The 15,756-nt window shown below is 42.5% G+C and overlaps 1 protein-coding gene across 21 annotated transcripts in view; it reads right to left on the bottom strand.

The window, feature by feature from the left end:
- Window positions 1-4,701: 4,701 nt before the first annotated feature.
- The window catches only part of cacna1g (calcium channel, voltage-dependent, T type, alpha 1G subunit), a 219,732-nt gene continuing 208,677 nt past the window's right edge, over window positions 4,702-15,756 (bottom strand). For 12 of the 21 annotated variants that reach the window (XM_069517454.1, XM_069517455.1, XM_069517456.1 and 9 more), the window contains 5 exons: window positions 15,002-15,154; window positions 12,419-12,541; window positions 10,414-10,618; window positions 9,701-9,870; window positions 4,702-6,435 (listed from right to left, as the gene is read on the bottom strand). In XM_069517454.1, the coding sequence (XP_069373555.1) occupies window positions 5,428-6,435; window positions 9,701-9,870; window positions 10,414-10,618; window positions 12,419-12,541; window positions 15,002-15,154 (1,659 nt within the window). In that variant the 3' untranslated portion in view covers window positions 4,702-5,427. The other 9 variants (XM_069517453.1, XM_069517471.1, XM_069517468.1 and 6 more) reach the window with 7 other exon arrangements.

Genomic DNA, 15,756 nt, shown 5'->3' with positions numbered 1-15,756 from the left:
AAGGTGGCGCCAATGTCAGCGTGGGAGCAGCTGTATGGTGGGTCCCGTTTCATCACATATACTCAGTTGTCTTCAAAGCCTGCTATGTGACCATCAAAGTCACTTTAATCCTTATTTAAGACAAATTTAAAAAATGCACTGTGGTAATTGTTCAGAGAATTGTTCACTGCATGCTCTGATTTCACAGCAGGGGCTTCCATCCCAGATAATAATATGAGGAGATACAGCTATTCTCTCTGGATCGTGAGAGTTTAACATTAATCCTCCTCCCTGTGAGTTTCAGGCGTAATGTTGGAACAACTGCAAGGTCAAATTTTTTTGTTTCTTGGTTTCTGTGGAAAGTGGAATAGATTTTGTTTTTTCTCAAAGGTGTTTTCTGTTATTTTAGTTAGTTCTCCTCACGCCGATTCCACTGCTCATCTTCCTGCGAGTTTGAATTTTTTATTTGAGGCTATACAAATTTGATGAAACATCTCGATTGACAGCTGAGACTAAATCACGACTGCTCGATATCACGGCTCCACAACAGTTACCACCGTGCAGACTCACACACTTGGACCAGCTACCAACACATTGAACAGAGAAGCTCAGGTCACAACACACTCCACTTAGAAAATACAGAAAACATTGTGTCTGACTGATTTACCAATATTTGAACACCTGCATATAAAACCCTTAACTTCATGTTTTGTCCCATTTTTGACTTGTGTATAAAATGATGCTATTTCATAATCTAATGTAGAATGCAAAAACTCCACTTCAGGGTCCAGCCTGGCGTTGAGAGGAGAAGCCAAATATTTGCTCTCTCTTGTTTTGGTGTTCTGGCGTAGTCCCTCCTCTGATCATCCTTTTAGACTGGCTGACGTCCCACAAGGCCTCTGCCAAACACTGACAAACTCTGGTAAACAGGGACACTTTGTCCACTGGCCTTTTGTTTCTCCCAACATTGTTGTGTTTTGTCTCCAATTTACAATCCTGCTGACCAGGAGAGAGACGGGTATTTAGAGGCAATGAGCCGTCCGCATTTGGTTTATTGGCTCATGGAGAGCTCTGTGAGTGTGTGTGTGTGTAAGTTTGACGTCAGAAACTTGATGTCAGACAGGGACGCTCGATTCATAAAATCAAGTTCGACCCAGCAGCAGCTCCGAATGCTCCAGCTCCCTGGTGTCAGCCACAACATATTAAAAATGAGAAGACTAACAGATCAAGATACAGGTGAGAGAAAACTCAGAGAGGGGATATAAGAGGAGATAGAAAGGAAGAAGATCAGTGAGAGTGAATGAAGCTTTGTTTGAAGTGGATTTATTGTGTCAGGCTCACGCTGAGTTGATTCCAGGAAATGTGTGAAGCTGGAAATGCCAGTCTACCTCACCTCACAACCATATTCAGATATTAAAAAAGAAGAAACTGGATGTAAAGTTTCAAGTACTTTTTTTTTATGTGTGTGCAAAATGCTTTGTCTGTTTCTATTATTGTTTAACAACTACTTATTCATCCTTGTTACTCATGTAAACATAAGAATCAAAATAACGTCAAACATTGCTGTCCATGTAATCGTAGCTATTGTTACCTGAAACTGGTTACGTGTTAGCAGACTTGCTGATCACACTTTTCTAAATGTTTTAAATCAGCGCATCATGGCTCATGGAGTCATAGATATCAGTTCCCTAAATGGGTTCGATTTTTCTTTCAAAATCCAGGAATTATTAAACGGGAAATCAGAGAAAATGTTGAAAAATCTTGCAATGTCAAAGAGAGTGAGTCCGTCCACACCCAAATTTAAAGGGTAACTTCCTGACCCATAATGCATCCTTCACCAGGGTTCGTCTGCATCAAATTGTTTAGGTGTAATCTTGCATAAAACAAACAGACTGGGGTGAAATGAATCTCCTTGGCAAAGGGAACTTTTAGAATGTGAGTAAAATCTTCAAATCTGTTTGGGAGATTATATAACTGAATCTTATTGAGCCAAATTTCTTCTTCTACGAGCATACTGGGGATGTGGGATTAAAAAAACATCATGAAAATCTTGCTCTCTCCCTCTCACCACATCAGAGCATCATCATTCATGGCCAGCCGCACTAAAAACACACTTTCACACACTGTTGCTGCAAAATAAAAAATGAACACATGCTTCTGTACTGCAAATTCTCTGGTGGTTTTCTCCAGACACAGTTCATGATGGCGTGAGCTGTCTGTGTCCAGCAGCTGCTCACATCTGAACTCTGCTCATTAATATGCACAGAAAAGAAGAAGTTCAACAGCGCTATTAAATTTTCACACGTTGGAGCCGGGATTAAATATATAAATAGAAGCTGTGTCATCAGTAATTATCTGTGATTTCTGTTAGCACACGTCTTCATACATCAGTCATTACTTTAGGGGCTTAGTCAAGGAATTTAAATTCTAAACTGATTTTGTATGGATGAGTCTCAAACTACTTTCACAAACTTATTTTCTGAAACTTTTTTTTTTTCCATCCAGGGAAACTCTATCTACTTCTTTGATAGTTTTTTTTCTATGGATCCAGAAACTTGGTCCAGACTGAAACATTTGATGAATGCTTGAGAGTTTGTACAGAATTGCCCCTCACCCATCATCATGTTTAATGTTTGTATTTTGACAAATCAACTTGGAACCAGCTGAAGTCAAGATAAAAAAGAGAAATATCTGTAGAGAAATACCAAACTAGTACAAAATGTGCATCAGTCTATCATGATTTTAAAAAAAAGGCTGAATAAACATGCTCACAATTTCTGGCTGCAAATCACTAATTTTCCCTACAAGGACCTGTCTCTTAAAAATCAAATACAAACAGATTGTAGATTTTTTTCTCTCATCACTAGTAATAGAGCTCGAATAAAAATCAGCATAATTTCTTAATCCATTCTGTACAAGACGCTTTAATATTTAAGAATATTTAAGAATGATGACCTCAACATGACGCTAATCAAACATGTTGTCAAAGATCTGCTCAGGCAAGATCTGTAGAGACGCAGGACAAGGCCCTAAAACAAAGAGATGCACATTACCGCCTCACAGTTTGTATGCCGCCTCTAACCAGTCACGATGTTTACACCCCTATCTGTCCAGACTCATATAGTTAAATATACAATGTGAATATAAGTAACTTCTGCCACTAGGGGTCTGATGACATCATGAAGTAGTGTGGGATCATGGGACTTTTCTTCCCCTTCATTGCTGATAAAAATCTACTTGACCTGACTCAGGTGTGAATAATGTTGATGAGGAAATGAACTAACGTTTCATTCATAATTCTGCAGGTGATGACAAAGAAAATCCTGTGAGCCTGAATACATTTCTCTGGTAACATTTTGGATGATGTAACTGCACAAATGAACAAAATATATAACAGAGGTCTGGTTGTTTTTAGATATTTCAATGAGTGAGTTGTGAGGTCACACTTTGATCTGAGACCCAATCATTTCATCAGTTCATCCTTGAGTCTAAATGAATGAAATGAATTCCAGGTGTTCTTCAGAGAAACGGGAGGTTGTGACTTTTGACTGTCAACATGTAACGAGCTGGTCTTTGAGTCTGTAGAAACATTTGTGATACATAAGAACACATATCCTGAAACCAATCTTGAGATAAAGTTCAAAAGGGCAAAAAAGTGCAAATCACTGTGACCTTCCAACACAAAATTTCATTAGTTTATCCTTGTGTGTAAAATGCACCAAGACACTTTCTCCTGGCGTTGCTGAGACATAACGTTCGTGAAAGTGGGATATTTTGGTTTTGTTCCTGGATGGTAGTCAGAGCTGGAGACGTGTCGTCCTTCTTTATATGTCGTACAGTGATGTTAGAGTCCTACAGTCTGTTCTGTTTAGGTTTGAGTCCAATAGTTTTCCTGCATGTCTGTACAGTTTGTTTGTCCCAGCTAAAAGCAGAGGAGATATTTTCGGCTGTGACCACATTTATCTCCTGGTACTAGGTGTCACAGCGCTGGAGCGGGATCTCTGAGTGCAGCGAGTGTTGTCTCAGTCTCACTGCCATACGTCAATGCAATTATCCAGCTGCAGAGAATCCAAAAGGAAAAATGAATAACCTTTGCTGTGCTCCAAATGGAGGGATATGTTACCATCACTAGATTATTTCTCTTTTCAGACACTGATTTCATCCAAAGATGAAGCCCTTTGACTCTCTGCTCTGATAACAGCTGACAAAAGGCACCAACATTGTAAAACAATAAGTATTTATAGCCTCATTAATCTCCACTAAGTGGAGATTTTAGGGGAGGTGCCGCCACACACCATGTTTACAGGGAGCTGTGATCACGGTGAGCAGACTGTTTGCAGGAAAGATTCTATCGAAGTGTTCTCATTGTACCCTCACATCAGTGGTCATGTTAATGTCTGCACAATAAAAAGAAATAACGTGTTGCTTACCCAGTGGACAGATCAGGTGGGTCTGGTGAGTCAGAATGTCCGTGTGTTTATGTGTGTAACCTAGGTGTTGCGTGTCTGTCGGGTCTGTGACAGTCCTTCGTTCAATCTGAGATGAAGTGTGAGGAGTGGACATCGATCTCTGACGTCCGCAGCGATGTGACTCTGCTGCAGCCTGGTTGTTCTCTCACACACTTGAACATGAAAGGCTGAATGTGCAGGTGAGACTTTAAAGCGCTCTGGAACACAGTATCCTCCTTTGTCTTCTCACAATCAAACCACCCATTCTAATGCGTGTGCTTAAAAATCCAAGCTCAGTTTAATGACTCCTTTTTTATATATATATTTATATATTATTCCTACAAATACATGGTTTTCAGCACTTTGAAAAACGTTCACTTTCCTCAGTAAACCAAGAAAGCTAGAAATATCCTACAGTGAAAAAAAAGTCAGACAAACCATCTTTGACAAAAAAGAAAATCACAAAACATTAAAATAACAATCGAAATGAAAAAAACAAACAAAACAACATCCTGTACAAACACTATGGCCCAATAATTTAAGAAAATAGTGTCTCTAAAACGTTCATATTGCTTTGTACCTCCACTGACCGAAGTCCACCCTGTGCAACACCAGGCAGTCTAGATGGTGACCACAAGAGGACGCCAAATCCCAGGCGCTGATGTCGCTCCAGAGGTTACGGGGTCGAGCTGCAGCCAGTGGCATGCAGGCGTAGCAGAAGAGAGAAGAAGTCAAGTTTGTCGTTTCATGTGTTCTCTTCTTCTCTGGTTTGTTTTGGCAGTAACAATACAAAGACAAGGGATGGTCACACTACTACAGTACTGTACTCCTTATGTAACCAAGGATGTTTTTACTGTTTGTTGTAGTTTCACCATTATTACTCTCTACAGCATTATTACTAGAACTATCACCATCACAGACACACAGTGCATCGTGTGTTTGTGTGTGTGGAGGGTTCCTCCAGCTATGGTTGTGTGTGTGTCTGCGTGTGTTGGACTGTTCAGTGCTCAGAGCTCGTCTTCTCGAAGGAGAAACTGGGAAGAGTCAATAGCTTGGGGTTGGGGCTGGGTTTTGGCGAGCCTCCATCCTGTCCCGAACCCTCGCCAACACCCAGGTCAAAGGAGTCCTTGGAGTCACTGGAGGGCGCTCTCCTCCTCAGACAGGTGTCCCGGCTGGGCAGAGGAGGGGGCATCCCTAACCCCCCGAGCCCACCCAGGCCCGGGTAGAGGCCAGACTGAGTTTCCAGTCCATCAGGGGGGTCTACGGAGATGCAGGGCGGGCTCATCTTCTTCTTGCGTCGAGGTGAGGGTTGCGAGGTCTGAGTGGCGGTCTGGCTGTGGATCTGCAGGCTGTTGGCCCGCGACACAAAGCCGGAGGAGGTGGAGGTGGTGCTGCGCTGGGGACTGGACTCCACCGAGGAGCAGACCTCTACAGAGTGGCGGCGAGGGTCGTCAAGCCAGGAGGAAGGGCGGGGGCGGGGGAGGAAGCTGCTGTGGCCCTGCGTGTCAGCGCTGTGGAACCTTTTCAGCTGCCTCAAATACAGACTTGGACTCTCCTGGCAGCCTGCGTAGGAGCTGGTACCCTCATTACCATCGCTGCTGTCCTCTGCCATTACATCATCCCTGCCAGCCAACGCAGCGCAGGTGATGAGGGACACTTCCTGATCCACTGAGGCCTCCTGTTGGTGCGGTCTGACTGGTAGAAGTGGAGGAGGGGAGCAGGAGGAAGAGGAGGAAGGGGAGTGGGAGGGGTAGCAGTGCTGGTCATGGTGCTGGGTGTGCACGCTGCCGGAGATTTGGGCTTTCGGGGAGGCGCTTGACATGGCAGGTACCAGACAGAGAGCCGGCTGCTGCTGCTGCGGGTGATGGGAGCAGGGGGAGGGACAGGTGGGGGAGGGGGAGGAGGAGGGAGACGTAGAGAGGCCCACAGAGGCCACATTCACAAGTCCTTCATTGCTCTCCCCTCCACCCGAGCACAGGGCCTCCTGAGAGTCGGCAGACACCGCCACCTGGAGGACGGGACATGGAGGGGGGGAAGGGGAGGCAGGGGGGGGGGGATAAAGAAATGGAGGTAAATGAGTGATGAAAGAAGGAGGGACGGGAGATGGAGAGGAGCCAGTGTACGGGGATCAGAGAAGATGACAGGGGAGACTAGTTAGTGTGAGGTGATGAAGATGAGACGTGGTAGTTTGGGTCAAAGTTAACGGTCTCACCAGCTTAGTCCCAGAGTCGTGTGTTTGTCACTGAACACAGAGGTTACACTGCACGGCTCAATGGCAGAAGTTTAGATCCAAATTTGTCAAGTGAGTACATTGTTGGCTATTTTCATACCTTTTGTTTTATTCGTTTAAAGTCTCCCCTCCATTAAATAAATATCGCTACTTTTCCTTTACTGGATGTTTGAGCTTCACTTTGCAGAATAACATATGAGGCCATCAGGTCGTTTTCACATTCATCTGCTGAAGGTGGACAGTTTCCCTGTGTTCACCTGAAGTCACAGCTCGCTTTCACACCTATGTTGTCTGGTCCGGACTGTCGGACTACTCAGTTTACTCTGTGTGAACATTTTGCTTGCTGACTTTGCCTCAGACGATATAATGTTTAAACGACGAGGACGTTCATTACTGGTAGTAAAACCATAATGATATTACAGTGGCAATAAAATTAACAAAAGGAACTGGTTCATCAGCAATGCACTTAATTTAAAAAAGGTGAGTGAATACAAATTCACAGCACGCCAACAAGAGACACATCCCCGCCCACAAATCAATCAATGTCATGTAAATGATGGCAACCAGATGTACATTTGTCATACAGAAATCTTTGGTCTGTTCCCAAAATAAAATAAGAAAATCTAACAATGTAACACAGACATGAACCGTCACACCTCGGCTCAGACGCCCTTCAACAGTTTTATTGGAATCACCAGGACTTTGTGACATCACAGTTACATGTTTTGGAAACTTGAAATTCTCCAGTGAAGCAGGAGGCATCCCGTGTCCGCCAAGATTTTGCATAACATGGTCGTAGCCTCTCGACGTTCATGTTGGAATGCTTTTGGAATTTTTGACCAGTAAATTGAAGAAGAAAATTCGAATCAAATGAATCAAAGCAGATTAGTTTAACTGTCATAAAACATCTGGAGGGGATCTTTAAAGGACTAACTTTTCTGAGGCACCAGTTTAATATTCTGAAATAAAAAGCTCATATCAATGAAGCTTCTGGCCCTGGAAAGTTTTTTTTTCTTCCATTGGGACAGAATGATTCAGCTGGTGGACGCAGTGAACTCTGAGCCAGACCACCTGACCCTTTAACCTTTGACCTCTCACACAAAACCCTGTATACGGCTGCAGTTGAGTTTTAGTTGAATTCAAAACCCTAATTCTAATCAATGCTTCAATGCCTTCATCCTTACCTCTGTACAGGACTGGGTGTGAGAGCCAACAGGTTGAAGGTAAACACAGTATGTAACTACTTTAGGAGAGGAAAGCTTTGTAAAACTCATAAAGATGTCCTCATGAACCCATGACTTCCTCACACACTCATCAATATAACTGTGTTGAATTTGGTCAGTTAGAATAAAATAAAGTTTTTAAATCTTTAGGGGTGTCAAGGCATGAATGAGTCTTATGGCACAATGTTTTTCAGAAGATATTTAGAAGCATGGGATTCCCTGCATGAGTCTGACAAGTGTGACCACAGAGACCCCTAGTGGTCAATGAGGCCACAACCAGGCCAGGCCAATCACCAGCCACAGCAGTATAATTATAAGAGTGCAAACAGGAACAATACCAACAAAATAAAAAAAAGTACATACACTACCATACTGTGGTTAATAATAATGTACCTTTAAGCACTTACTTATACAATAGAAAATACACAACTGCTCTATCACTATGGTACTGTTTGTACAAAATGGCCAAATGCATATGGACAGCACTTCCCTGAGTCATATATTTTGCAGTGATGTATGAGCGGATACATTTTTCAGCCAAACAACATCCTTGTCTAACACATTTGATCACTCAGCTAATCCACAGATGTAATGTTTAACATAGCTCCTGCTGAGAATAAAAGAACATTAATAAATTCCCATGAAAAGTCCCCACAGGTAAATCTACCTGTCGGAGGGTTTCAGTTGCTTTGTGGCTGATGGTTAGCAGAAGACAAACATCTGGGCGAATGAGAAACAAAGGAGTGAAAAAGATGGGAAGCCTATGTGTGTGTGTTAGTCTGTGTCTCTGAGGATGAACATGGAGTCCAGTGTTTCTGAAAAAGCCTGGTGGCGGCTAATGCCTGCTGTTCGCCGCTCTTTCAGAAACACGAGTATCTGTGTCTGAGGAGGAGCTCAGGGTCGGGCGGCTTTTGGGCCCAACTGAGCTGAGATCAGAGCGTCCCCGACAGCAGATCGGTTAGTAACAAGAGAGGAAGAGGAGGAGAAAGAAGGAAGAAAAAAGTGAGAGTGTTTAGACATTGAAAAATGTAACCGTAGAGTTTTTGGGGCCACTCAAAACAAATTGAGATTGAAACAAAAATTGTTGCCATTCAAAATACAAGTTGGAACCAGCAGCACTTAACATTAAATGTACTCATTTGTCTAATGTTGTTATCCAAAGTGACTCAAACTGACATTACAAGAAAATAAAGTTGGAATCTTGAGGAGATTAAGTCATAATATTTAAAATAAAATAAAGTTGCAATATTATGAGAACACAGCGGTAAATTTTAGAAGAATAAAATTGTAATTTTACGAGAATTAAGTTGTAATATTACTACAAAAACATAGTAATTTTAGACTATGAGTCACAGAAGATCAGCCTGTAGCCTGTGTTAAAATGAGGAATGAGGAGAATCTTGTTAAGTCATATTTTTGTATAGGTTTCACAAATAATGAAATTATGGTTCTTTATGACCAGTTCCTCAAAGCAACATCATAACTTTATTCTCATAACATCAACACTTTTATCTACTCAGAATGTTATGATGTAATTCCAGAAATCTTTTTTCCCCTCTAAAAGGGTTTCGTACGTTCTCACTAAAAGGTTTTCCTGGTACCAAACACTAACACTTCAGCAGCTGATCCAAAGATCCGCTGCTCATCACGACTAGAAAGTGCTTTAATCAGTAAAGTCGGCTCCTTTAACGTTTGGTATAACTAGAAAACCATCTAGACGTTAGAGAAACATTGTCGTATGACATTATAATGGATAGAATTAGAGTAAGAAGACCAAAAAAAGATGAATTAGTAAAATCTGAACAGTTTAATTTAGTCACCTGTCTGCGGAGCGTGCGGCTGAGCGTGTGCGTGCGCCTGGGCGGGGGTAGTCGTGGTATACTCTCTGAGTCTGAGTGGCTGTGGGGGCTGATGGGTCTGAAGAGGTCTGTGGGAACGCTCAGCTGCTGGGAGAACTCCTCTGGCTGCGAACGCACCGAGGCACTGGAGTCTGCACACAAACAGACGCAGGGCTCAGAGGTACAAAACATAAAATACCAAACGGCAGCTGCGTAGATCTCATTAGAGATGACCTGTGTCTTCCTGTACTTATGTGAGCATGCACTGTATTAAAATAAAAGCCAATCATTTCTGTTTTATTCTGATCATGAATTCCAGATTAAAAAGAAATTATCCTTTTCCTCTTTTTCTCGAATTTAATTTGATTGCTTCACCCATATGGACTTTCTTTCCCTCATTGCTTTAAAAATGCAGCATCTTAGGAGGGGGTAGGTTGTTGCTATGTGGTAACGTAATGTAACGCTGAACCAGTCGACTGTAGCCGACTTGTGCTTGCCTTTTCCAATGGGGACAGCAAGTTCCACCAATCACAGATGCTGCTATTACACCTGAGGATTGTGGTAAGTGTAGTACTCATCCTTCACATCATGTGTAAAACCTGTTCGCAATTGATATCATTTGAACTCGTGGTCCATAGAGGAGCATATCACATCGTTGACATCGTTAGTTAAAATTCAATAATTTCCTAAATTACCTGATTGGGACCTATGGGCGCCCTGTATGTGCTGGGGCCCCTGTGCAAGAAGCTGTGCTGGAGCCGGGCCTGTGAGGCCAAAGGGCTGCGGGGGGACGAACATGTAGCTGTCATTGGGCAGGGAGTGTGTGCGTCCCACTGTCGGCTTCCTGACGCTCAGCAGGTTATCCCTCAGTGGCTCCCCAGGATCGAGCTGCTCCGTCTGCTGGAAGAGAGAAGAGCGTCAGGGTCCTTGTGGGGCTGGAGGGGTCGGGCTACTCTTTAACTCACACACTCTAACACTCACACTGACATTTCTCTACAGCACAATGTGGACAAAGAGGCAGTGATCGTCAGCATACATGGAAGGATCATTGCACATTGGAGTTGACTGGCACAGAGCTGCCACAAATCACAGAAACTGATCTGGATTACAATTTCCTTCACTTTTTTAGCATTTACCCCCCCAGTTATGTAAGTTTCATGATTGTGTGTCAGCTAGGGCAGTGACCTGCAGCCTGACCTGTGCACATTCATCACAGAGCCTCTGGAGTTCCAGCACACGTTACAAACCCAAAGTACCACTACTACACCACAGGACAGTACAAACACAGAAGGAGACTGATAGGAGAGGACCGTGAGAAGAGACACGGACTCAACATGTAAAGCACACAGGAAAAATACTGAGGAAAAGAAGAAGAAGAGAAACAGGACAGAGGAAGTTAAGAGAGAGGAGAAAGGAAATTAAGAGTAGGGACGGAGGAGAGAAAACTGCAGACTGGCAGGTGAGGAGGCGCACTACTCTACTGGACTGAAGAGTTACACACACCAGGCTGGAAAGGTGGAATGAGAAAGTTGGAGGGCACATAGTTAGATTCACCAGGGTCTTCCAACGCCACTCGTCCTTCTCTACCTCTACACTGGCTTGCCCTTTTTTATTCGTTCTTTTCGTATTTGTCCCAACAGACTGTTATTGAATTGATTAATCAACAGTGACTTCAGCTCATGTGTTGGCTGCGGTTTTCTGCGTCTGAGACAGATGATGCATAAATCGATGCCTCTGCATCTCTGGCCAAGGTTACAGTGACCCTCTCTGGGGGGGACATTAAGGAGCCAAACTGATGGTTAATTATACACTGACACACCGATGACATTTAATTCATTTTCAATTTACAGAGAGAGGATGTCCTTCCCCTCAATGACAGAGGCGTCATAGATGGATGTATAGATTGATTCTGGTGAGGAGGCATATGTGTGAGAAAATAATGGATGAAGTGATGGACTGGAGTCTATTCATTTCTAGGTTGAAGACATTTTAGAGTGTGAAAATACCATGACCAATTAATTCTATTAGCTAAATGTGGATATTAAATAAACAATTGATGCCAGTTATTATGTTGTTATAATTGGATCAATTCAGTACTGTATCAAAAAACCTTCTTATGAATTTAGACTAATAGCCGTCCCCTCGCATTTGTCAAAAAAAGGACACAAGGCTGATATTAATGGTTAAAATCACAAGATTTTTTCTAATAACTCTGAAAAGAGATACTTAAAGGCTCGTTTGGAGTTTTCTTTACCTCTCTTCACCCCTATTTGTGTATCTATCTAAAGCAATAATGTGCCACAGAGCATGGCAACGTACCAGGAAAAAGGAAAGAGTTTGAAGTGTTTGAGTTTGAAGTGCATGAACTGTGTTTGTTAGGTGAGAAACATCGTCTAAAACATCTCAGACTTGTTTGACAGTCAACGCTGTGTCCTGTGAATGATTGGAAGGCTGCTACAGATTCTTTACACTGGCTTTGATAATGATTTTAGTTGTGTTGGGACATTAAGGTCCAAAGTAGCTCTTCAGCTAATTTATGGATCCAGTTGGTTTCCCCCCTGCATCCCCCTGGCACACAGTGTGTGAGTGTAGTCTGGGGACAAGTGGCTTTGGAAGGACCCAGGCAAAAGGACACACCAAAAGATACTGCAGTGGGGAGGAAGAGGGATGGACAAAGAGAAAGAGATGAACTGTCAGTACATTGCAGTCCAGACTGGTTAGAAAGAGGGGGTTAAAATCGTCGGGGGTCGAGTCGTCTGTCAGAGCTAGCGACCAGGATTTCTCCGAGGCCAGAGACAGAACTTCCATCTCCGCTAGAGGGATCTAGGCAGGAAGAGACAGTGACTTGTGAGCAAAGAAAATCCACGAACGCTTTTTGTACACAAATATAAGGACACTACAAACAGTTAGAACCTGTGGCTAACGTGTGTAAAAAAACAGAATAAGGTAGCAGAGAGCAGAAAAGACAGAGGGAAATGTAGAACTGGAAACTGCATAAGAACTGTTCTTTCACAACTTCAACTGTATTTTGGACTCAACAACACAGCAATATGGTATGGTACACACACACACACACACACACACACGCACGCACACACACGCACTCACACGCACACACACACACACACACACACACACACTCAGGGTCAATTGTACAATCAGATGAACGCCAGCATGTTAAACAGTCAAACTAGCGAGTAGGAAGAAGATTAATTTACATTCCATGTATTTGTGTGGCAATTTCAGAATAAGAGCTAATTGGTAAAGGGGGAATGCTTTGCCTTTGTTTATAAATGTGGGGGGTTAATAAATGGCACTTACAAAATGGGCAGCGGCTACTCTAACCATATTGGGGAAACAGCAACAGTCAACGAAAGATCCAATAAAAGTTTTCTTCACCAATAAAAGGTAGAGATTGTTATACTGGGTAATGTTGCCAATCTCCTCACGAAGACCTAGAATAACAATTTCAGCCTTTTTTGGTAAAAAAAAAAACATTTAGTGGACATTTCTTGGACTGGATTTTTTTTTTAAGTACTATTCATTTACACATCCACACTTTAACTGAGGGCCCAGGTTAGACAATACTATCATTAAAGAACTAGTGTCCACAAGCCTTGACTGTTTCTATCTGCCGTCTATTTGGCCTGGCACTGATTTAACTGGGGAAAAAGTTCTCTGACAGGCAAATGAGCCATCTCTGCAGAAACTCAATGGAAAACATTTTTGCCAACATATGTGAATGAGTCAAAGAGAGGGTGAGGTGGCTTCTGGGGTCTGGTAATAACATCAAACCCATTTAAAGCTTTTAGAGAATAAGGTTTTTGCAATGCTAATGCAATTGGCCAAAATTTCCCTTCAAATGAGGAAACTATATGCCCAGATGCATTATTCAGTGATCTCAGTGATCCATGGCTTATCGATTGAACATCACTTTGCATACTTTAGCGTGTAAGACTGTGAGCTATATGGAACGCTTTCAGTGGGTCTTCAATTTACGGCGACTGATTACATTACATGTAAACACAACAAACATGTCACACCCACATGCAGACACACGAGACAGAAAGCAGTGAGGGGGAGACAGAGCGGATTCTAAACCATGTCACTGAGGCTGCTGAAACAGGCCAGAAACCTGCCAGGCTTCAATGAGTGTAAGTGAGTGAAGATGTGAGTGAGGGGATGAGATCATGGCTGAGGCCGGGAATGATGGACTGTACTGTGGTGGGCAACAGAGATGGTTGGAAAAGGAAACGACATATCCAGTGTGTAGGAATGACTGGGGAAGAGCTGTGGGGCTGCAGGACATTCAACAGACATCACATTGCATGGCTTTACACTGGATGATGAAAGTTAGCTCTACAGACAGAATGATCTGTCTGACTGTCTGAACTTTTTAAACCAGACTATAAAACTCATCCATCTTCAAGACATTTACTCTGGTACGGAATCATTCAACTTTATTTTCATTAAAACAGAGTAAATCCTGCCAATATGGAGACGACGCTTCACTTTATTATCATGATTTAAAGGGTCCGTTCATCCAAATTAGAACAAAAGGTTTGTTTTATTGTCAAACCTAATATCTCTAATAACAATCACAAGTTCTCCAACCCAAAACAAGCATTTTCTGGTCTAGTGCCCCTAAGGTGGCAGAGTGTATGCCAGAGATACATTTTTAGTAACACCCTGATACGAACAAAACAACCCTGTTAATGTCATGACAGTGCTACACTATAGGTTTGTCCAAATTCAAAATATGTCACTGCATTATAAAATCACTTCCATCTTTGTTGCTGTCATAGCTGCTACAGCCACTAGAGGGCCCTGTTACTTGTAGGTAAACAGGGACTTCTGGTGACTCTGCTGAAAACAGATCACTTGACACTAAAACACAACTCCAGGTCATAATAGGCTGCTTTTTTTTATGGGAAGCAGGGAGTCAGAGAATAAGTGATACAATATAAAATCTAATTTATTTTATTACAAATGTTTATTTCAGAAACTGGACAAATAAAATCTATCTGCAAAGATACTACTGATGGAGAAAATGTTTTCCTTTCTTGTAATTTGAGTGAACAGACTCTCAAAAGCATAATACTCAGACACAATCTTTGAGCTCTTTGTATTTTTATAGAAATAAGCAGAAATCCTACAGGTAATTAACTTTAATTTAACTCTCCTTTTCTCATGCTTACTTGTAGAGTTCTACTTATTGAAGAGAAATTAGATGTATGAAATGGAGGAGGTGAGTTATCAGTGGTGTTACTGGAGATTATTGACCTTCTTGTCGGTGCTGTGCTTGCCGGGCTTGGGGGGCAGCGCGTAGTAGTGGCAGATAGAGCCGGACAGGTTGTCCATCAGACTCAACTCTCCCTCCATTGAACCCTGGATGACCAGGGAGACCGAGTCAAACGGCACTCTCCGCTGGACAAACTTGGATAATGCAGAGAGACGGAGTGAAACAAACAGAAAAAAAGGACAGGGTAAAAAAAAGAGAGAGACAGAAGTCGAGACAGAGACAGGTGAATAAATGTGGACAGAAAGAATGGAGCACAGAGAAAGGGAAGAGAGGAAAAGGCAGTTGATCAGGCAGAAACAAACATATACAAACAGAAAAAAGATAAAGAAACACACAGTAGGAGGACTTGATTATACATCAAACTTAGTTTTAGTTATATGAATTTCTATGTGTTTTACTGATTAACTTGTTAATATGAATATACGTACAACCTCATCCTCTTCGACATTCACTGCACTGTTACCATTTATACCCACAAGGGGGCAATACAGCACTGCAGTAGACCCGGTTCTCCATGTGTCAGGAGAAGAGGCCAAGGCTTAAGCACACATGTTTAGAAGGCGCAGTCGAGGAAGACGGATAACTTATGAGAGGGTAAACATAACAGCAGCAAGACCTCTATTTCCTATCCTCAGAAACATCCCGGCTGTCTGGAAATAGCTGCTGAAGTGAACAACAAGACCCCGTGGTCCAGCTTTCCCATGGCACTGTGACCTATCTATGACTGGCATGTCCT

The sequence above is a fragment of the Paralichthys olivaceus genome, chromosome 21, assembly GCF_024713975.1.
Source record: "Paralichthys olivaceus isolate ysfri-2021 chromosome 21, ASM2471397v2, whole genome shotgun sequence".
NCBI lineage: Eukaryota > Metazoa > Chordata > Actinopteri > Pleuronectiformes > Paralichthyidae > Paralichthys > Paralichthys olivaceus.
This window is presented reverse-complemented; position numbering and strand designations above follow the sequence as displayed.